The following is a 22,099-nucleotide window of genomic DNA, read 5'->3' as shown; positions in this document are numbered from 1 at the left end:
CCTAAACCCCTTAAAACCCCAAAACAGGGGTTCCCCATATTCAATAAAACCCCAAAACCCACTTACCCTTGATCAACTGCACCCCAAAACAGGGATTACGACGACGTGTGTGCCTCCACCTCTCCACATCTCCCCTCTCTTCATCCCTCAACCCACCACCTCCCTTTTGACCCCCTCACCCCAAAACCCCCTAAACCCCCCCAAAACCCCTCAAAACCCCCAAACAGACATTCCCCATACTCAATAAAACCCCAAAACCCACTTACCCTGACTCAGCTGCACCCCAAAACGGGGATCATGAAGAATTTTGTGCCTCCACCTCTCCACATTCCCCCCTCCTTTTGTCCCTCAACCCACCGCCTCCCTTCTGACCCCCTCACCCTAAAACCCCCTAAAACCCCTTAAAACCCCTTAAAACGCCCTAAAACCCCTTAAAACCCCAAAACAGGGGTTCCCCATATTCCATAAAACCCCAAAACCCACTCACCCTTGCTCAACTACACCCCAAAATGGGAATTACGATGACGTGTGCCCCTCCACCTCTCCCCTCTCTTTGTCCCTCAACCCACCGCTTCCCTTCCCACCCCCTCACCCTAAAACCCCCTAAAAAGGGTTTTAAGGGGTTTTAGGGGGTGAAAACCCCAAAACAGGGCTTCCCCATATTCCATAAAACCCCAAAACCCACTTACCCTTGCTCAACTACACCCCAAAACGGGAATTATGACCCAGTGTCTGCTCCACCTCTCCACCTCTCCCCCCTCTTCATCCCCTCCCACCCAAACCCCCCCAAACCCCCCAAAACCCTACAAACCCCCCCAAAACCACCCCGCAACCCCGCCCCGCACCTTGTGCAGGCGCTTGACCAGCCCGTCGTTGTACTCCTGGCTGCCCTCGATCATGCCGGTGAGCGGGTTGGAGAACCACTCCTTGAACTCGCGGTGGGACTGGAAGACGTGGGGCATGAGGAAGTGCATCAGCGACCAGAGCTCCATCAGGCTGTTCTGCAGCGGCGTCCCCGTCAGCAGCAGCCGCCGCTGGCTGCGGAGAAGGAGCCCCCCCCGAGCCGGGACCTGGTCAGGCGGGGGGCGCCCCGAAAGTAGGCGGGGGGGGACCCCGAGAACAAAGGGGGGACCCCGAGAACAAAGGGGGGGGGAGCGAAAAGGGAACGGGGAACGTGAAGAGGTGGGGAGGGGGAGAAGGGAGGGTGGTGGGGGGGGGTGGGGGGGGTACGGAGAGGCTCAAGGGGGAGTTTCGGGGGGGTTTGGGGGGCCCCCCAAAATTTAGGGGGCCCCCAATAATAAGGGGGCCCCCCCAAAGCCCTAAGGGTGTCCCCGAAATGATAGGGGGTCGCCCAAGGGTCTCAGCGGGGTGGTTCGGCAGTGCCCCGAGGGGAGACCCCGGTGTTTTAGGCCCCCCCCCCCAAATTTAGGGCCCCCCCAAATATAGGGTGCCCCCCCCCCCCAAAATCTAGGCGGCCCCCAAAATCACAGGGGGTCCCCCAAGGGTTTTGGGGTGTCCCTCAAAGCCCTAAGGGTGTCCCTGGAAACCCCGGTCAGGTGCCCTCAAACCCCCCTGAGATGCCCCCAAACGCCCCCAAACCCCCTGAAAGACCCCCAAGATGCCTCCAACCCCCCCACGATGCCTACAAACCCCCTTTAGATGCCCCCAAACCCCCATGAAAGCCCCCTAAGACGCCTCCAACCCCCCTCAGATGCCCTCAAACCCCCCCGAGCTGCCCCCAAACCCCCCCAACACCCCCTGAAAGCCCCCTGAGATGCCTCCAAACCCCCCTGAAAGCCCCCTTAGATGCCTCCAACCCCCCCAAGATGCCCCCAACCCCCCCGAGCTGCCCCCAAAGCCCCCTGAGCCCCCCTGAAAGCCCCCCAAGATGCCTCCAAACCCCCCAAAAGCCCCCTTAGATGCCTCCAACCCCCCTTAGATGCCTCCAAACCCCCCCGAAAGCCCCCTTAGATGCCTCCAACCCCCCCAAGATGCCTCCAACCCCCCCCAAGATGCCTCCAAACCCCCCAAAACCCCCCTTAGATGCCTCCAACCCCCCTTAGATGCCTCCAAACCCCCCCGAAACCCCCTGAAAGCCCCCTTAGATGCCTCCAACCCCCCCAAGATGCCTCCAAACGCCCCTCAGATGCCCTCAAACCCCCCCGAGCTGCCCCCAACCCCCCCCGAGACCCCCTGAAAGCCCCCTGAGACGCCTCGAAACCCCCCTGAAAGCCCCCTTAGATGCCTCCAACCCCCCCAAGATGCCTCCAAACGCCTTTTAGGTGCCCCCAAACCCCCCTGAGAAGCCCCCAAAGCCCCATAAGACCCCCTGAAAGCCCCCTTAGATGCCTCCAACCCCCCTTAGATGCCTCAAAATCCCCTTTAGATGCCCCCAAACCCCCCTGAAAGCCCCCTTAGATGCCTCTAACCCCCCCAAGATGCCTCCAATCCCCCCTGAAAGCCCCCTCAGATGCCTCCAACCCCCCTTAGATGCCTCCAACCCCCCTTAGATGCCTCCAAACCCGCTTTAGATGCCCTCAACCCCCCCAAGACCCCCTGAAAGCCCCCTTAGATGCCTCCAACCCCCCCTGAGCCCCCCTGAAAACCCCCTTAGATACCTCCAACCCCCCCAAGATGCCTCCAAACCCCCCTGAAAGCCCCCTTAGATGCCTCCAACCCCCCCTGAGCCCCCCTGAAAGCCCCCTTAGATGCCTCCAACCCCCCCAAGACGCCTCCAAACCCCCCTGAAAGCCCCCTTAGATACCTCCAACCCCCCCAAGATGCCTCCAAACCCCCCTGAAAGCCCCCTTAGATGCCTCCAACCCCCCCAAGACGCCTCCAACCCCCCCAAGACGCCTCCAACCCCCCCCCATGAGGACCCCGCCCCCCCAGCCCCGGACCTGTTGAAGTTGAGCAGGGACTGCCAGCGCTGGGACTTGAAGTTCTTGATGTTCTGCGCCTCGTCCAGGATGAGGTACTTCCAGTTCTTGCGCCGGAACGCCTGGTGGTCCTGCAGCACCAGCTTGTAGGACGTGATGCACACGTGGAAGGCGTTGGGTTTGGTCCAGCCCTTCGGGGGGGGGGGGCGAGGGGGGTTAATTAGGGGGTTAATTAGGGGCCGGGGGGGTTACTGAGGGGCCGGGGGGGTCACCTGGCGCTTGAGGCGGCGCTCCTTCTGCGCCCCGTAGTAGGTGAGGATCTTGAAGGCGGGGCACCAGCGCTTGAGCTCCATCTCCCAGTTGAGCATCACGCTGGTGGGCACGATGATGAGGTGGGGGCCCCAGCTGCCTGCGGGGGGGCGGCGTCAGCGGGGGGCGGGGGGGGGTCTTGGGGAGTTTGGGTGCTCAAAGCCTACCCACAAAGACCCTACGAAGACCCCACAGCACCCAAGGGTGCTCGAAGCCTACCTAGATGGACCCCAAAGACCCTATGAAGACCCCAGAGCACCCAAGGGTGCTCAAGGAGTACCTAGATGGACCCCAAAGACCCTACGAAGACCCTACAAAGACCCCACAGCACCCAAGGGTGCTCAAAGCCTACCTAGATAGATTCTGAAGACCCTACAAAGACCCTATGAAGACCCCACAGCACCCAAGGGTGCTCAAAGCCTACCTAGACAGACCCCAAAGACCCTACGAAGACCTTACGAAGACCCCACAGCACCCAATGGTGCTCAAAGCCTACCTAGATGGACCCCAAAGACTCTATGAAAACCCTACAAAGACCCCACAGCACCCAAGGGTGCTCAAGGAGTACCTAGACAGGTCCTAAAGACTCTATGAAGACCCCAAAGCACCCAAGGGTGCTCAAAGCCTACCTAGATAGATCCCAAAGACCCTACGAAGACCCTATGAAGACCCCACAGCACCCAAGGGTGCTCAAAGCCTACCTAGACAGACCCCAAAGACCCTACGAAGACCTTACGAAGACCCCACAGCACCCAATGGTGCTCAAAGCCTACCTAGATAGATCCTGACAACCCTACAAAGACCTTACGAAGACCCCACAGCACCCAATGGTGCTCAAAGCCTACCTAGACAGACCCCAAAGACCCTACGAAGACCCTATAAAGACCCCAGAGCACCCAAGGGTGCTCAAGGAGTACCTAGATGGACCCCAAAGACCCTACGAAGACCCTACAAAGACGCTACGAAGACCCTACAGCACCCAAGGGTGCTCAAAGCCTACCTAGATACATCCCAAAGACCCTATCAAGACCCTATAAAGACCTCACAGCACCCAAGGGTGCTCAAAGTGTACCTAGATAGACCCCAAAGACCCTACAAAGACCCTACGAAGACCCTACAGCACCCAAGGGTGCCCAAAGCCTACCTAGATAGATCCTGACGACCCTACAAAGACCTTACGAAGACCCCACAGCACCCAAGGGTGCTCAAAGCCTACCTAGACAGACCCCAAAGACCCTACGAAGACCCTATAAAGACCCCAAAGCACCCCAGGGTGCTCAAAGTGTACCTAGATGGACTCCAAAGACCCTATGAAGACCCTATAAAGACCCCAGAGCACCCAAGGGTGCTCGAAGACTACCTAGATAGATCCTGAAGGCCCTACAAAGACCCCAGAGCACCGAAGGGTGCCCAAAACCTACCTAGACAGACCCCAAAACCACACGAAGCCCAACCCGTCCTTGACCTACCTCAACCCAACCGCGCAAAATCCCCCAAACACCCCGGTGGGAGGCGCCCCAGTGGGAGACACCCCCCCCCTGCACCCTTGGGTGCCCCTCACCCTTCTCGCAGGCCAGGTGGGCGAGCAGGGAGATGGTCTGGGTGGCTCTGCCCAACCCCAAGGGTGCTCAAGGAGCACCGACACAGGTCCCAAAGACCCTATGAAGACCCCACAGCACCCAAGGGTGCTTGAAGCCTACCTAGATGGACATCCCAAAGACCCTACGAAGACCCTACGAAGACCCCACGAAGACCCCACAGCACCCAAGGGTGCGCGAAGCTTACCTAGATAGACTCCAAAGACCCTATGAAGACCCTATAAAGACCTCAGAGCACCCAAGGGTGCTCGAAGACTACCTAAATGGACCCCAAAGACCCTATGAAGACCCTATAAAGACCCCAGAGCACCCAAGGGTGCTTGAAGCCTACCTAGATGGACCCCAAAGACCCTATGAAGACCCCAAAGCACCCAAGGGTGCTCAAAGCCTACCTAGACAGACCCCTAAACCACACGAAGCCCAACCCGTCCTTGACCTACCTCAACCCAACCCCGCGAAATCCCCCAAACACCCCGGGGAGAACCCTACAACGCCCCGCCCCGGTGGGAGACACCCCCTCTGCACCCTTGGGTGCCCCTCACCCTTCTCGCAGGCCAGGTGGGCGAGCAGGGAGATGGTCTGGGTGGCTCTGCCCAACCCCAAGGGTGCTCAAGGAGCACCGACACAGGTCCTGAAGACCCTATGAAGACCCCACAGCACCCAAGGGTGCTTGAAGCCTACCTAGATGGACCCCAAAGACCCTATGAAGACCCTATGAAGACCCCACAGCACCCAAGGGTGCTCAAAGTGTACCTAGATGGGCCCCAAAGACCCTATGAAGACCCTACGAAGACCCCAGAGCACCCAAGGGTGCTCAAAGTGTACCTAGATGGACACCAAAAACCCTATGAAGGCCCTACGAAGACCCCAAAGCACCCAAGGGTGCTCAAAGCCCACCTAGATGGACCCCAAAGACCCTACGAAGACCCTACGAAGACCCCACAGCACCCAAGGGTGCTCAAAGTGTACCTAGATGGACCCCAAAGACCCTACGAAGACCCTACGAAGACCCCACAGCACCCAAGGGTGCTCAAAGCCTACCTAGATAGATTCTGAAGACTCTACAAAGACCCTATGAAGACCCCACAGCACCCAAGGGTGCTCAAAGCCTACCTAGACAGACCCCAAAGACCCTACAAAGACCCTATAAAGACCCCAGAGCACCCAATGGTGCTCAAAGCCTACCTAGATGGGTCCCCAAGACCCTATGAAGACCCCACGAAGACCCCAGAGCACCCAAGGGTGCTCAAAGCCTACCTAGACAGACCCTAGAGCCCCTACAAAGCCCAACCCGTCCTTGACCTACCTCAACCCAACCCCGCAAAATCCCTGAAACGCTCCGGTGGGAGGCACCCCAGTGGGAGGCACCCCCCCCCCTGCACCCTTGGGTGCCCCTCACCCTTCTCGCAGGCCAGGTGGGCGAGCAGGGAGATGGTCTGGATGGTCTTGCCCAGCCCCATCTCGTCGGCCAGGATGCCGTTGAGCTTCTTCTCGTACATGGTGACCAGCCAGTCCAGCCCGATGTGCTGGTACTCCCGCAGCGTCCCCCGCAGCAGGTGCGGGATGGGCGTCTTCACCTGCCCCGAAAATAACGGGGGGGGGGGGGAGAACACCCCAAAAGTGGGCTCCGGCTGCCCCCGGGGGTGCCGGCGGGGGGCGGAGGGGGAGGGGAGCGGCGGGGGGCACCTGGGTGGTGGCCAAGGTGTAGCCCTTGGGCTGGAGGCTCTCGGCAGCGGCGGCGATGTCGGTGATCTCCTTTTTGGGGGCCGGGGGGGGCGGGGGGGCGGCGGCGGCGGAGGGGGGGGGCCCCCCGGGGTGCTCCTGGGCGCCGGCGGCGGGGGAGGAGGCTTCGGGGGCGGGGGGGGGCCGCGGGGCTTCGGCCTCGTCGTCGTCGTCCTCTTCCTCCTCCTCCTCTTCCTCCTCCTCCTCGTCTTCCTCCTCCTCCTCCTCCTCTTCGTCCTCCTCCTCCTCCTCGTCTTCCTCCTCCTCCTCTTCCTCGTCGCTGTCGGCCGCCGGGGAATCTACGCGGGGTGGGGGGGGGGTGGGTGCTGGGCCGGGGGGGGCACCCGTGGGGGCCTATGGCACCTATGGGGGGCCCTACGGCACCCATAAGGGGTCCTGTGGCACCTATGGGGGGCCCTACGGCACCCATAAGGGGTCCTACGGCACCTATGGGGGGCCCTACAGCACCCACAAGGAGTCCTATGGCACCTATGGGGGTCCCACAGCACCCATAAGAGGCCCTACGGCACCTATGGGGGGCCCTATGGCACCCATAAGGGGTCCTGTGGTACCTATGGGGGGCCTTATGGCACCCATAATGGGTCCTGCGGCACCTATGGGGGGCCCCATGGCACCTATAGGGGGCCCTATGGCACCCACAAGGGGTCCTATGGCACCCATAAGGGGTCCCACGGCACCCACAAGGGGTCCCACGGCACCTATGGGGGGCCCTATGGCACCCATAAGGGGTCCTGTGGCACCTATGGGGGGCCCTATGGCACCCATAAGGGGTCCTGTGGCACCCATAGGGGGCCCTATGGCACCCGTAAGGGGCCCTATGGCACCTATGGGGGGCCCTACGGCACCCATAAGGGGTCCTGTGGCACCCATAGGGGGCCTTATGGCACCCGTAAGGGGTCCTGTGGCACCTATAGGGGGCCTTATAGCACCCATAAGAGGTCCTATGGCACCTATGGGGGGCCCTATGGCACCCATAAGGGGTCCTGTGGCACCTATGGGGGGCCCTACGGCACCCATAAGGGGTCCCTATGGCACCTATAGGGGGTCCTATGGCACCTATGGGGGGCCCTATGGCACCCATAAGGGGTCCTGTGGCACCTATGGGGGGCCCTACAGCACCTATGGGGGGGTCCTACGGCAACTATGGGGGGGGAGGATCTGGGACCCTAGGATCACCCTACGGCACCCAGGGGTGGCCCTATAGCACCTAAGGGTGGCCCTATGGTGCCTATATAGGACCAGAGCAGACCCTATGGCACCCAGTGTTGGCCCTATAGCACCTAAGGGTGGCCCTATGGTGTCCATATGGGACCAGAGAAGACCCTAGAGCGCCCAGAGGTGGCCCTATGGTGCCCATACAGCACTGAAGAAGACCCTATTAGCACCTAAAGGTGGCCTTATGGTGCCCATATAAGACCCTATAACACCTAAGGGTGACCCTATGGTGCCTGTACAGGACCAGAAAAGACCCTATGGCACCTAAGGGTGACCCCACAATGTCCGTATAGGACCAGAGAAGACCCTATAGCACCCAGAAATGGCCTTATGGTGTCCATACGGCATGAGGTAAGACCCTACGGCACCCAAGGGTGGCCCTATTATGCCCATATAGTACCAGGGAAGACCCTGTAGCACCTAAGGGTGGCCCTATTACGCGTATATAGAAGCACAGAAGACCCTGTATTACCTAAGAGTGACCCTATGGTATCCATATGGCATGAGATAAAACCCTATAGCACCCAAGGGTGGCCCCACGATGTCCCTATAGCACCAAAGGAGACCCTATGGCACCTAGGGGTGGCCCCATGATGTCCATATACTGCCAGAGCAGACCCTACAGCACCCAAGGGTGGCTTTGTGGCGTCTATACGGTACCAGAGAAGACCCTACGGCACCCACGGGTGGCCCTCCAGCACCCAAGGGTGGCCCTACATCACCCGTGGACGGCTCTATGGCCCCTACGGCACCCAAGGGTGCCCCTACATCACCCAAGGGTGGCCCTATAGCACCCAAGGATGGCCCTATGGCCCCTAGGGGCAGCCCTACAGCACCCAAGGGTGCCCCTACATCACCTAAGGGCGGCCCTATAGCACCCAAGGGCGGCCCTATGACCCCTAGGGGCAGCCCTCCAGCACCCAAGGGTGGCCCTCCAGCACCCAAGGACAGCCCTATAGCATCCACAGACGGCCCTATGGCCCCTACGGGCAGCCCTATGGCACCCAAGGGTGGCTCTCCAGCACCCAAGGACGGCCCTATGGCCCCTACAGGCAGCCCTACAGCACCCAAGGGTGGCCCTATGGCACCCAAGGGCGCCCCTACGGCACCTGTGGCACCCCCCCCCAGCACCCAGGGGTGCCCCTACCCGAGCGGGTGCTGCTGGCGCCCCGCGGGGAGTCGCAGTCGGAGTCGGCGAAGGCGCCGGCGTACTGCTGCAGCAGCTCCTCCATCGGCAGCGCGCCTGCGGGAACACGCGTGGCACACGGGTCCACACGGGTCCCCTCCGTGTCCCCTCGGGTCCCTTCCGTGTCCCCATGTCCTTCCCATGTTCCACATCCCCACGCGTACCCTTCCCATGTCCCCATGTCCCACACGTGTCCCCACGTGTCCCTTCCCATGTCCTCATGTCCCTTCCGTGTCCCCACGTGTCCCTTCCCATGTCCTCATGTCCCTTCCGTGTCCCCGTGTCCCTTCCGTGTCCCCACATGTCCTTCCGTGTCCCCATGTCCCACACATGTCCTTTCATGTCCTCATGTCCCTTCCGTGTCCCCCTTCCCACGTCCTTTTCATGTCCCACCTGTCCCTTCCCTTGTCCCCATGTCCCTTCCGTGTCCCTGTGTGTCCCTTCCCGTGTCCCTTCCCATGTCCCCATGTCCCACACGTGTCCCCACATGTCCCTTCCGTGTCCCCACATGTCTTTTTCATGTCCCATCTGTCCCTTCCCTTGTCCCCATGTCCCTTCCGTGTCCCCACAGGTCCTTCCCATGTCCCTGTGTCCCTTCCCGTGTCCTTCTCATGTCCCCACGTCCCTTCCGTGTCCCTTCCATGTCCTCACGTGTCTTTTTCATGTCCCACACGTGTCCCTTCCCATGTCCCCATGTCCCTTCCGTGTCCCCACATGTCCCTTCCGTATCCCCACGTCTTTTTCATGTCCCACCTGTCCCTTCCCTTGTCCCCATGTCCCTTCCGTGTCCCCACGGGTCCTTCCCATGTCCTTGTGTCCCTTCCCGTGTCCTTCCCATGTCCCCACGTGTCCCTTCCACATCCCCCTTCCCATGTCCCCCACCCATGTCCCCGTGTCCCTACCCGTGCCCTCACGTGGCCCCATGTTGCCACGTCCCTTTTCATGTCCCCATGTCCCCATGTGTCCCTTCTCATGTCCCCACATGTCCCCATGTCCCCACACCCCTTCTGCCCCCCGTGTCCCCATGTCCCTTCTCCTGTCCTCACGTGTCCCCCTGTCCCTTGTCACACCCCCACGCGTGTCCCCATGTCCCCCCACGTGTCCCCACGTCCCTCCTGTCCCCCCCCACGTGTCCCCACGTGTCCCCGTGTCCCCGCGCCCCGCCGGCCGGTCCCACCGCCACAGGGCACGCGGCCGTGACGCGGGGCCGCGGGCACTCGCTGTGCGCACCGGCTACCAAGCCCGAGCCCGGTGGGGGGGCGGGCAGGGGCCTGTGTAGGTGCGGGGGGGGCACCCAAGGGTGCTGGGGGGGGCCCCCGAGGGTGCTGGGTCCTACCCTCGCGGGCCAGGTCGTCCAGCTCCTGCTGGTGGTCCACGTCGCCCTCCAGGCGCTCCTGCGCCGCGATCGTCTCCTCCTCGTCCTCGCCTGGGGGGGGGAAAGGCTCGGGGGCGTGAAAAAAACCCAAAATGCGGGTTTCTGACCCCAAAAAACGGGACCCTGACTCCAAAAGCGGGACCCTGACCTTAAAAACGGGACCCTGACCCCAAAAAAACGGGGCCCTGACCCCCAAAAAAAGCGGGACCCCGACCCCAAAAAAAAGCGGGACCCCGACCCCCAAGGATGGGTGAAAAGACCCCAAAAAAACAACTCACAAAACCCCCCAAACCAGGTCCCCCACCCCAAAAAATGGGTCCCTGACCCCAAAAAACGGGTCCAAGAGCCCCAGGCTGGGTGACGAGACCTCTCCGGTGGGTGCCAGACCCCAAAAACCTGCCCCCGGACCCCAAAACCAGAGGTCAGACCTCCTAAAAGAGATGTCAGACCCCAAAAAAAAAGAGGTCCCACACCCCAAGCCCATCCCCCAGCCCCCAAAACCCATCCCCCAGACTCCAAAACCAGCCCCCAGACCCCCTAAAACAGATGTCGGACCCCAGAAAAGAGGCCCCAGACCCCAAAAACGAGGTTCCAGACCCCAAAAACCTGCCCATGGGCCCGCAAACCCACCCCCCAGACCCCCAAACCACCCCCAGCCCCCTCGTAATAGATGTCAGACCCCAAAAGAGAGGCCCCAGACCCCAAAAACCTGTCCCTGGACCTCCTAAAATAGATGGCAGACCCCCCAAAAAACCCTCCCAGACCCCAAAAGAGAGCCCCCAGACCCCAAAAGAGAGCCCCCAGACCCCCCCTCACCCTCCTCATCCTCGGCCGCGAACTCCTCGTCCTCCTCGCGGGGCTCCCAGGGCCGCTTGTCCCTGCGCAGCAGCGCCTGGGGGGGGGGGACGGGAGGGGGTGACAACGGGGTTTGGGGACACCGGGGGGGGATTTGGGGACATTGGGGGGGGTTTGGGGACACCCCGGGGGGGGTTGGGGACACCCCGGGGGGTACCTGGGGGGGCAGGGAGCGCAGCAGCTCCTCGAGGGGCAGCTCCCCCTCGCGCTTGAGCAGCTCGAGCTCGCGGCGCCGCGCTGCGGGGGGGGCGCCCGCCCGCCGCTCCTCCCGCTCCGGCGTGGCCTCGGCGTCCGACCGCTCCTGCGGCTCCGAGTCCCCGTCTGGGGGGGGGGGGGGGGTCAGCACCCTTGGGTGGCGCCCGGCACCCGTGGGCGGCGCCTGGCACGCAGCCCCAGGCACGCGGATGCCCCTTGGGGCAGCGGTCCCTGTGTCCCTGGTCCCGATTCGGCCCCATCCCAGCACCCCCCGGTGCCCCGAGCCCCTATTTCTCCCCCCCCCCAGCACCCTTGGGTGCCCCTCGCCCCTATTTCCCCCCCCAGCACCCATGGGTGCCCCTCACCCCTATTTCTCCCCCCCCCCAGCACCCTTGGGTGCCCCTCACCCCTATTTCTCCCCCCCCAGCACCCTTGGGTGCCCCTCGTCCCTAACCCCCCCCCCCCAGCACCCTTGGGTGCTCCTCGCCCCTATTTCTCCCCCCCCCCCCCCAGCACCCTTGGGTGCCCCTTGTCCCCGTTTGTCCCCATTCTTGGCACCCTTGGGTGCCCCCAGTCCCGATCTGTCCCCCATATCCCCCTCCCCAGCACCCTTGGGTGCCCCTTTTCCCAATTCTCCCCCATATCCCAGCACCCATGGGTGCCCCTCACCCCCATCTCTCCCCCATCTCCCCACACCCAGCACCCCAGGGTGCCCCTTATCCCCATTTCTCCCCATATCCCCATCCCCAGCACCCTTGGGTGCCCCTCGCCCCCATTTCTCCCCCCATATCCCCCATCCCAGCACCCTTGGGTGCCCCTTACCCCCATTTCTCCTCTCATATCCCCCATCCCAGCACCCTCGGGTGCCCCTTTTCCCAATTTCTCCCCACTTCTCCCCCCCCAGCACCCAAGGTGCCCCCTTCTACCCCCCCAGCACCCCAGGGTGCCCCTCATCCCCATTTCTCCCCCATATCCCCCATCCCAACACCCTCGGGTGCCCCTTTTCCCAATTTCTCCCCACTTCTCCCCCCCACCCCCATTTCTCCCCCCCCCCCAGCACCCCAGGGTGCCCCCCACCCCCATTTCTCTCCCCCCCCAGCACCCTTGGGTGCCCCTCATTTCCGTTTCTCCCCCCATATCCCCCATCCTAGCACCCTTGGGTGTCCCTTTTCCTGATTTCTCCCCACTTCCCCCCCCAAAGCACCCCTGGGCACCCTCCCTCCCCCCTCCAGCACCCCCGGGTGCCCCCATCTTCCCCCCCCAGCACCCTTGGGTGCCCCTCGCCCCCATTTCTCCCCCCCCCAGCACGCTTGGGTGCCCCTCACCCCCATTTCTCCACCCCCCAGTACCCCAGGGTGCCCCTTACCCCCATTCCTCCCCCCATATCCCCCCCCCAGCACCCCCAGGCGCCCCCCCCGCCCCCCCCAGCACCCCCGGGCGCGCCCCCCGCCCCGCCCAGCACCCACCCTCGTCCTCCCCGCGGGCGGCGGGGGCGGGGCGGTGCCGGGGGGCGTTGAGGCTGCGGCTGAGCAGGTCGGAGTACTTCTCCGTCTGCCCCACGATGAAGTCGAGCTGCAGGTCCAGCGCCTTCTTGCGCTTCTCCTCCAGCCGCGACTGCTGCTTGAACTGCACCACCTGCGGCGGCACCCGCGGGTGCTCTCAGCGCCCGACGGCCACCAGGAGCACCCGACGGGCACCGCGGGCACCCGACGGCAACCCGACGGGCACCCAATGGCCATCGCGGGCACCCAACATCGACCCAAGGGCACCCAACGGCAACCCAAGGGCACCCAACGGCCATCGTGGGCACCCACAGGCAACCCAACGGGCACCCAACGGCAACCCAAGGGCCACCACAGGCACCCAACATCGACCCAAGGGCACCCAACATCGACCCAAGGGCACCCAACAGCCACCAGGAGCACCCAACGGCAACCCAAGGGCCACCACGGGCACCCAACGGGCACCCAACATCGACCCAAGGGCACCCAACAGCAACCCAAGGGCACCCAATGGCCATCGCGGGCACCCAACATCGACCCAAGGGCATCCAATGGCAACCCAAGGGAACCCAATCACCACCATGGGCACCCAAGGGCACCCAACAGCCACCAGGAGCACCCAACGGCAACCCAAGGGCACCCAACAGCCACCAGGAGCACCCAACGGGCACCCAACAGCCACCAGGAGCACCCAACAGCAACCCAACGGGCACCCAATGGCCACCAGGAGCACCCGACGGCAACCCAAGGGCCACCCAAGGGCCACCCAACAGGCACTGTGGGCACCCAACGGCAACCCAACAAGCACCCAAAGGCCACCAGGAGCACCCGACGGCAACCCAAGGGCACCCAATGGCCATCGCAGGCACCCAACATTGACCCAAGGGCACCCAACGGCAACCCAACAGGCACCCTACAGCCACCCAAGGGCACCCAACGGGCACCCAACATCGACCCAAGGGCACCCAACGGCAACCCGACAGGCACCCAACAGCCACCATGGGCGCCCAACGGGCACCCAACAGCCACCAGGAGCACCCAATGGCAACCCAAGTGCACCCAATAGCACCCAACGGCAACCCAAGGGCACCCAATGGCCACCAGGAGCACCCGACGGCAACCCAAGGGCCACCCAAGGGCACCCAACGGCCACCAGGAGCACCCAACAGCAACCCAACAGCCACCACGGGCACCCAACAGGCACCCAACAGCCACTGTGGGCACCCAACGGCAACCCAACGGCCACCAGGAGCACCCTACTGCAACCCAATGGCCACCACGGGCACCCAATGGCAACCCAACGAGCACCCAAAGGCCACCAGGAGCACCCGACGGCAACCCAAGGGCACCCAATGACCATCGCGGGCACCCAACATTGAACCAAGGGCACCCAACGGCAACCCGACAGGCACCCAACAGCCACCATGGGCACCCAACGGGCACCCAAGAGCACCCAACGGCAACCCAAGGGCACCGCAGGCACCCAACAACAACCCAAGGGCACCCAACAGCCACCAGGAGCACCCAATGGGCACCCAACGGCCACCAGGAGCACACAACGGGCACCCAACGGCAACCCAAGGGCCACCACAGGCACGCAACGTCAACCCAATGGGCACCCAATGCCCACCATGGGCAACCAAAGGGTACCCAACGGCCACCATGGGCACCCAACAGCAACCCGACGGGCACCCAACGGCCACCAGGAGCACCCGACAACAACCCAAGGGCCACCACAGGCACCTGACGGGCACCCAATGGCCACCAGGAGCACCCAACCACCACCAGGGGCACCCAACAGGCACCCAACAGCCACTGTGGGCACCCAACGGGCACCGCAGGCACCCAACGGCAACCCAACAGGCACCCAACGGCCACCAGGAGCGCCCGACGGCAACCCAACAGCCACTATGGGCACCCAATGGCCATCGCGGGCACCCAACAGCCACCACGGGCACCCAGCAGCAACCCAACAGGCACCCAGCGGCCACCAGGAGCACCCAACGGTAACCCAAGGGCCACCACGGGCACCCAACATCGACCCAAAGGGCACCCAACAGCAACCCAACAGTCACTGCGGCCACCCAACAGACACCCAGCGGCCACCAGGAGCACCCAAAGGCAACCCAAGGGCCACCACAGGCACCCAACATCGACCCAAGGGGCACCCAAGGGCCACCACGGACACCCAATGGCCACCAGGAGCACCCAACAGCAACCCAACAGGCACCCAATGGCCACCAGGAGCACCCAAAAGCAACCCAAGGGCCACCACGGGCATCCAACATCGACCCAAAGGGCACCCAATAGCCACTGGGGGCACCCAACGGCCACCATGGCCAACCAAGGGGCACCCAACGCCCACTGTGGCCAACCAACGAGCACCCAATGGCCAGTGGGGGCACCCAACGGGCACCGTGCACACCCAACGTCAACCCAATGGTCACCAGGGGCATCCAACAGCAACCCAAGGGGCACCCAAAGGCCACCCAACAGGCACCCAATGGCCACCATGGCCAACCAATAGGCACACAATGGGCACTGGGGACACCCAACGGCAACCCAAGGGCCACCACGGGCACCCAACATCGACCCAAGGGGCACCCAATGGCCACTGGGGGCACCCAACAGACACCGGGGGCACCCAACGCCAATCCAACAGCCACCACGGGCACCCAACGGCAACCCAACGGGCACCCAACGGCCACCATGGCCAACCAATGGGCACCCAACGGGCACTGGGGGCACCCAACGGGCACCCAACGGCCATCCAACGGCCACCACGGGCACCCAACGGCCACCACGGGCACCCAACGGCCACCACGGGCACCCAACGGCCACCACAAGTGACAATTGGCCACCATGGACCACCAACGACGAGGCTGGGGCCACCACAAACAACCAGTGGCCACCTAAGAGCCACCCAACAGCCACCACGAGCAACCAACAGCCACCCAAGAACCACCAGGGCCACCCAACGGCCACCGTGGGCAACCAACGGCCAGCCAATGACCACTGCGGGCCACCAACATTGACCCAAGAACCACCACGGCCACCCAAAGGCCATTGTGGGCAACCATCGGCCACCCAGCGCGAGGGCAGCGATGCATCAGCACAAAATGGCTGCCAAGCAAGCGGTGAAGGCGATGGTGGCCGCCTCAGGGAGTTTGGTAGCCCAAGCGTGCTAGGAGAGGGGGCAGCGAGCGCTTCTGGGTGGTGGCCACCTGGGAAAGCTTGGTGGTCCAGGACAGTCGGGTACGGGGTGAACCTGAGGGTGCCCGACGCGTGTGGTGGCCACCGAGATGATTTGGTAGCCCACTGCTAGCCCGCTAGGGTGCTCCAAGGGGTGGTGGTCACCCAGAGGAGTTACTGGTCTCTCAAAAGCCTTGGTGGCCCAAAATGGGGTTGGGGACATGGTGCCGAGCACCCGTGAGCGCCCAGAGCGTGGTGGCCACCTCGAGGACGTTGGTAGCCCAAGGGTGGCTGGGGAGGTGCCGCTGAGCCCCGGGGGTGCCCTGGGTGCCGCTGAGCCCACCACCGAGAGAAGAACACGGAGGAGCTCCACCGAGACCCGGCGGTCGCCCGGTAGCCACCCAGCGCCACCCGGTAGCCACCCGGCACCGCCCGGTAGCCACCCACCTTCTCCACGTTGCTCCAGAACTGCTTGACCTCCTTGGCGATGGCGGCGGCCACGCGGCGCAGCTTGGCCTGCTCCTCCCGCTTGGCCCGCTCCTCCTTCTGCCGCTGCTCCTCGTGGTGCCGCATCACCATGCGCACCACCTGTGGGGCACCCATGGGTGGGGGTGGGCACCCATGGGGGGCACGCCCGGACCGCCGCGGGACACCCGAAGCCACCCCGAGAACCCTACGGCCTCGTGGCTCCTCGGGGTGCCCAGCGCCACGGCCCCAAAAGCCCTCCCGGATGCCCCCAAAGCTTCCCCACCAGCCCTTATAGGGCCGACCCCACCCCAAATGACCCCAAAACCCCTCTCAGATGCCCCCAGAGCTTCTCCAGCGGCCATTATAGGGTTGAGCCTACTCCAAATGACCCCAAAACCCCTCTTAGATGCCACCAGAGCTTCCCCATCAACCATTATAGGGCCGACCCAACCCCAAAAATCCCCCAAAACCCCTCTTAGATGCCACCAGAGCTTCTCCAGTGGCCATTATAGGGCTAAACCAACTCCTAAACCCCTCTTAGGTGTCCCCAGAGCTTCCCCATCAACCCTTATAGGGCCGCCCCAACCCCAAATGACCCCAAAACCCCTCTCAGATACCCCCAGAGCTTCTCCAGCGGCCACTATAGGGTTGAACCAACCCCAAAACCCTTCCCAACTCCCCCACCAACCGTTATAGGGCCGACCCAACCCCACCCCGTCCCCCGTTACGGGGTCGGGGCGCACCTTGCGGGCGACGCCGCGCTTCCAGCGGCGCTCCTGGGCGAAGTCTGCGGCCAGCCACTGCATCTCCTCGCAGAGGTAGTCCCAGTGCACCTTGGGGCGCGCCGGCTCCGGCACCTTGGGCAGGCGCCGCAGCGACCAGAAGCCCTCGCGCTTCATCTCGGCCACGCGGTGCTCCACCTCCGCCTCCTGCGCCGCCCTACAGTCAGCGGGACCCCGAAACCACCCCAAAGCCGCCCCAAAGCACCCAAACCCGCCCCAAATCCTCCCAAAACTTCTCTAAACACTCCAAAGCCACCTTCAAACCTCGAAAAAACCACTCCAAATGCACCTAAAACCACCCTAAAGCACCCCACCCCCCCAAAAAACCCCCCTAAATCCCTCAAAAATTCCCCTAAATCCTCCCAAGCCTCCTTAAATGTCCCCAAAGCACCCCAAATCCGTCCCAAGCCACCCCAAATCAGCCCCAAACCACCCTAAAACTTCAAAAAAAACACTCTAAATGCCCCCAAAACCACCCTAAAACACTTTAATCCCCCCAGCCCCCCATAAAACCCCCCTAAATCCCTCAAAAATCCCCCTAAATCCCTCCACCCCCTCAAAAATCTCCCCCAAATCCCCCCAACCCGCCCAAATCCTCCCCAACGCCTCCCAAAACCACTCCAAGTGCCCCTAAAGCCATCCTAAATCCCCCTAAAGGGCACCCTAAATCCCCCCAAGGGCCCCCAAAGCCACCCTAAATGCCCTCAAAACCACCCTAAATCGCCCCAAACCTCCCCTAAATCCCCCCAAATGCCCCCTAAAACCCCTCTAAATCCCTCCAAAACTCCCCTAAATCCCCCCAACCTCCCCTAAAACCCCCCTAAATCCCTCAAAACCCTCCAAAGTCACCCCAAATCCTGCCAGACCCCCCCTCAGGTGCCCCCAAAGCCCCCACCACGCTCCGCCGGTGTTGTTCTGCTCCCAATTCTCCCCTAAAATCCCCCAAAACGAGGCCCACGGAGGGCCAAACCTTCTCTGAGCCCTCCTACAGGACGGAGCAACCCCATTTATCATCCCAAATCCCCTAAGCTTACCCAAAATCCCCCACTTTTCCCCCAAAACCAGGCCTAGGTTGGAGCAGAGATCCTCAGCCGGCTGCTATAAGCTTGAGCCAACCCCAAAACTCCCCAAAACGCCCTAAATCTCCCCAAAACCTCCTAAATCCCTCCCAAAACCCCTAAATCCCCCCCAAAAAACCCATAGAAATTCTTTAGGGCTTTCTATAGGGTCGCGCCAGCCCCATTTATTCCTCAAAACCCCCTAAAATCCCCCCAAAAGCCCCCAATTGTCACCTTGACCCCCCTAAACTCCCCCCCATTAAAGCAGAGATTCTCTGATGTCTACTATAAGGTTGAGCCAGCCCCAAAACCCTCGGAATCGGCCCCAAAACCCCAGGAATCGGCCCCAAAACGGCATCACTCACATGCTTGGCCTGCTCGGCGATCTCGGCGTGGGTCTTGTCCCAGAGGCTGGGGGGCTCCGGGGGGCCGGGGGGGCCATCGGGCCGGGAGGGGGCGGCAGGGGAGGAGGCGGGGGGCGAGACGCTGCCGGGGGAGCCCGAGGAGGCGGGGGACACCGGGTTGCTGCCCGTCATTCTGCCTGCGGGGAGCTGCCGGACATGGGGGGGTCAGGGGGGGCTCTTGGGGGGGATTTGGGGGGGTTATAGGGTCTGGGGGGGTGATTTGGGGAAGATTTGGGGGGGCTACAAGGAAGTTGGGTGAGATCTGGGAGGATCAGGTAGGGTTTGGGGGGGCTATGGGGGCTTTGGGGGAGATTTGGGGGGGCTATGGGGGGGATAAGGTGGGATTTGGGGGGGATTAGGCGGGATTTGGCAGAGCTATGGGGGGTTTGGGGATGATTTGGGGGGGCTGTGGGGGCTTTAGGTGGGATTTGGAAGGACTACAGGGGGTTTGGGGGAGATTTGGGGGGGCTATGTGGGATTTGGCGGGGCTATGGGGGGGTTTGGGGAGGGATTTGGGGGGGCTATGGGGGGTTTGGGGGAGATCGGGGGGGATTAGGTGGGATTTGGAGGGGCTGTGGGGATTAGGGAGAGATTTGGGGGGGCTATGGGGGGATTAGGTGGGATTTAGGGGGGCTATGGGGGGTTTGGGGGAGGTTTGGGGGGATTAGGTGAGATTTGGGGGGGATTAGGTGGGATTTAGGGGACTATAGCAATAATTTGGGGGGTTAGGTGAAATTTGGGGGAGATTTAGGGGGACTATGGGGGGTTTGAGGGAGATTTAGGCGGATTAGGTGGAAGCTGGGGGGGCTATGGGGGATTAGGTGGGATTTGGGGGATCAGATGGGAATTAGGGGGGAATTAGGTGGGATTTAGGGGGGGCTATAGAGGGTCTGCGTGGCTATAGGGGGATTAGGTGGGATTTGGGGGGCGCTATGGGGGGTTATGGGGAGGTTTAGGGGGATTAGTTGAGATTCGGGGGGGCTGTGGGGGGAATGGGTGAGATTTTGGGGGATTAGGTGGGATTTGGAGGGGCTATGGGGGGGGTTGGAGAGATTCGGGGGGGCTATGGGTAAGATTTGGGGTGACTGGGTGGGATTTGGGGTGACTGGGTGGGATCTGGGGGGGCTATGGGGATTCTGGTGAGATTTGGGGAGCTACGGGGGGTTTAGGTGAGATTTGGGGGGGCTATGAAGGGTTTAGGTGAGACTTCAGGGGGGATTTGGGGGGTATTGGGGGGGTCAGACGAGGTTTGGGGGGGGCTGTGGGGGTTCCGAGCGAGGTTTGGGGGGCCCAGATGACTCGTGGGGGGCTTATGGGGGGGGGTGCAGATGAGGTTTGGGGGGGCTTTGGGGGTTCTGGGTGAGGTTCGGGGGGACTACAAGGGGTCTGGGTGAGATTTGGGGGGGGCTTTGCGGGGCGTGGGTGGGATCTGGGATCCCAAATCAATCGGGGGGGCCCTATGGGGGGCTGCGGGTGCGATTTGGGGTCACTCCCGGACCCCACAGCCAACTTGGGGGGGGGGGGGGGGCTTTCACTCACCTCGGGGCGCAGCGGCGGGTGCTGGGGGGGGGCCCCGGGGGGGCCCGCCGGCCCCAGGGGCTGCTGGGAGGAAGGGGCCTCATCCTGCTCCGGCGGCCGCCGGGAGGAGCCGTCCAGCTCCTGGGCGCCCTGGCGGCCCAGCCTGCGCTCCGCCGAGCCGCCTGGAAGAGGGGGAGCACCTTTAGGGGCTGCCCCCCACCCTTGGGTGCTCCCCCCCCCCCACCCTTGGGTGCTCCCCCCCCACCCTTGGGTGCCCGGCACCCACCTGTGTGCGCTGGGCCCTCCTCGTCCTCCTCACACTCCACTTCCACGGTGTCGGTGGCGCGGCGGGGGGCGCTCCTGGGGGGGGGCAACGGGGGAAGGGGGCTTTGGGTGCTGGGAACCCCCCCCCAGCACCCTGAGGTGGGTGCTGGGACCCCCCCCCACCGAAGGGGATGACCGCAAGCGGGGGTTCTGGCCCCAAAACGCGACGTTTTTGCCGTATTACCTTGTGTCGGGACACGTTCACCTCGTAGCGGGACCCCGTTACCTCACGCCGGCCCCGTTATCCCATAGCAGGACCCCGTTGTCCCGTATTGGGCCCTTTTTACCCCAAAACGGCCCCGTTATCCCATAGCAGGACCCCGTTGTCCCATATTGGGCCCTTTTTACCCCAAAACGGCCCTATTAGCACCCACCGGGACCCCTTTACCCCAAAACAACCCCGCCACCTCACCCCAGGACCCCGTCACCTCTCACCATGGCCCCCTTACCTCGTTTTAGGACCCCCTCACCTCATTTTAGGACCCCTTTTCCCCATTTTAGGACCCTTTTACCTCATTCTGGGACCCCCTCGCCTCACACCGGGACCCTATAACCTCACTTAAGCGCCCCTTTACCTTATTTTAGGTTCCCTTCACCTCAGATCAGGACCCCTTTACCTCATTTCGAAACCCTTTTATCCCATTTTAGGGCTTCCTTACCTCATTTGGGATCCCCTTTCCTCGTTTTGGGGCCTTTTTACCTCATTTTGGGACCCTTTTACCTCATTTTAGGCCCCCCCCACCTCATTTTGGGACCCCGTTCCAATGTTTTAGGACCCCCCCGCCTCATTTAAGCCCCCTTTTACCTCACAACAGGACCCTTTTAACTTATTTTAGGACCCCTTCACCTCACACCGGGACCCTTTCACTTCATTTTGGGGCCCTTTTACCTCATTTTGGGGCCCTTTTACCTCCTTTAAGCCCCCCTTCACCTCACACCGGGACCCCATTACCTCACACCAGTACCCCCCGCCTCATTTTGGGACCCTTTTACCTCTCTTTAGGACCCCCTCACCTCGTTTTAGGACTCTTATACTTCATACCAACACCCTTTTATCTCACTTTATGCCCCCCTCACCTCACGCTGGGACCCTTTTACTTCATTTTGGGACCCTTTTAACCCACGCCGGGGCCCCTCACCTCATTTAAGCCCCTTTTACCTCACACCAGGACCCTTTTACCTCATTTTGGGACCCTTTTACCTCACTTAAGCCCCCCTCACCTCACACCAGGACCCTTTTACCTCGCTTTAAGACCCCCCTCACTTCATTTTAGGATCCCCCCACCTCACTCTGGGACCCTTTTACTTCTCTTTAGGACCCTCTCACCTCATTTTGGGACTCATTTAACTCCCACCGGCACCCTTTTACCCCACACCGGGACCCCTTTCCCACATTAGGACCCCCTCACTTCATTTAGGCTGCACTCACCTCACACCGGGACCCCCCGCCTTTATTTTGGGACCCTTTAACCTCATTTAAGGTCTCCTCACCTCAC

At 62.5% G+C, this 22,099-nt stretch overlaps 1 protein-coding gene across 5 annotated transcripts in view; it reads right to left on the bottom strand.

The window, feature by feature from the left end:
• Positions 1-22,099, bottom strand: part of LOC310888330 (helicase SRCAP-like) — a 29,033-nt gene that overhangs the window by 5,924 nt on the left and 1,010 nt on the right. For 2 of the 5 annotated variants that reach the window (XM_083814928.1, XM_083814932.1), the window contains exons 2-16: positions 20,566-20,639; positions 20,301-20,479; positions 18,723-18,908; positions 17,261-17,446; positions 16,497-16,637; positions 12,822-12,990; positions 11,318-11,481; positions 11,122-11,197; positions 10,267-10,356; positions 8,892-8,987; positions 6,473-6,807; positions 6,186-6,363; positions 3,152-3,288; positions 2,901-3,070; positions 846-1,038 (exon numbers count right to left, since the gene is read on the bottom strand). In XM_083814928.1, coding sequence (XP_083671054.1) covers positions 846-1,038; positions 2,901-3,070; positions 3,152-3,288; positions 6,186-6,363; positions 6,473-6,807; positions 8,892-8,987; positions 10,267-10,356; positions 11,122-11,197; positions 11,318-11,481; positions 12,822-12,990; positions 16,497-16,637; positions 17,261-17,446; positions 18,723-18,908; positions 20,301-20,479; positions 20,566-20,639 — 2,374 coding nt within the window. Of the gene's footprint in view, positions 1-845; positions 1,039-2,900; positions 3,071-3,151; positions 3,289-6,185; positions 6,364-6,472; positions 6,808-8,891; positions 8,988-10,266; positions 10,357-11,121; positions 11,198-11,317; positions 11,482-12,821; positions 12,991-16,496; positions 16,638-17,260; positions 17,447-18,722; positions 18,909-20,300; positions 20,480-20,565; positions 20,640-20,787; positions 20,883-22,099 lie in introns of all 5 variants that reach the window. The other 3 variants (XM_083814929.1, XM_083814930.1, XM_083814931.1) reach the window with 2 other exon arrangements.

Source organism: Anser anser (genome assembly GCF_964211835.1).
Source record: "Anser anser genome assembly, chromosome: 34".
In the NCBI taxonomy this organism is placed as follows: Eukaryota; Metazoa; Chordata; class Aves; order Anseriformes; family Anatidae; genus Anser; species Anser anser.
This window is presented reverse-complemented; position numbering and strand designations above follow the sequence as displayed.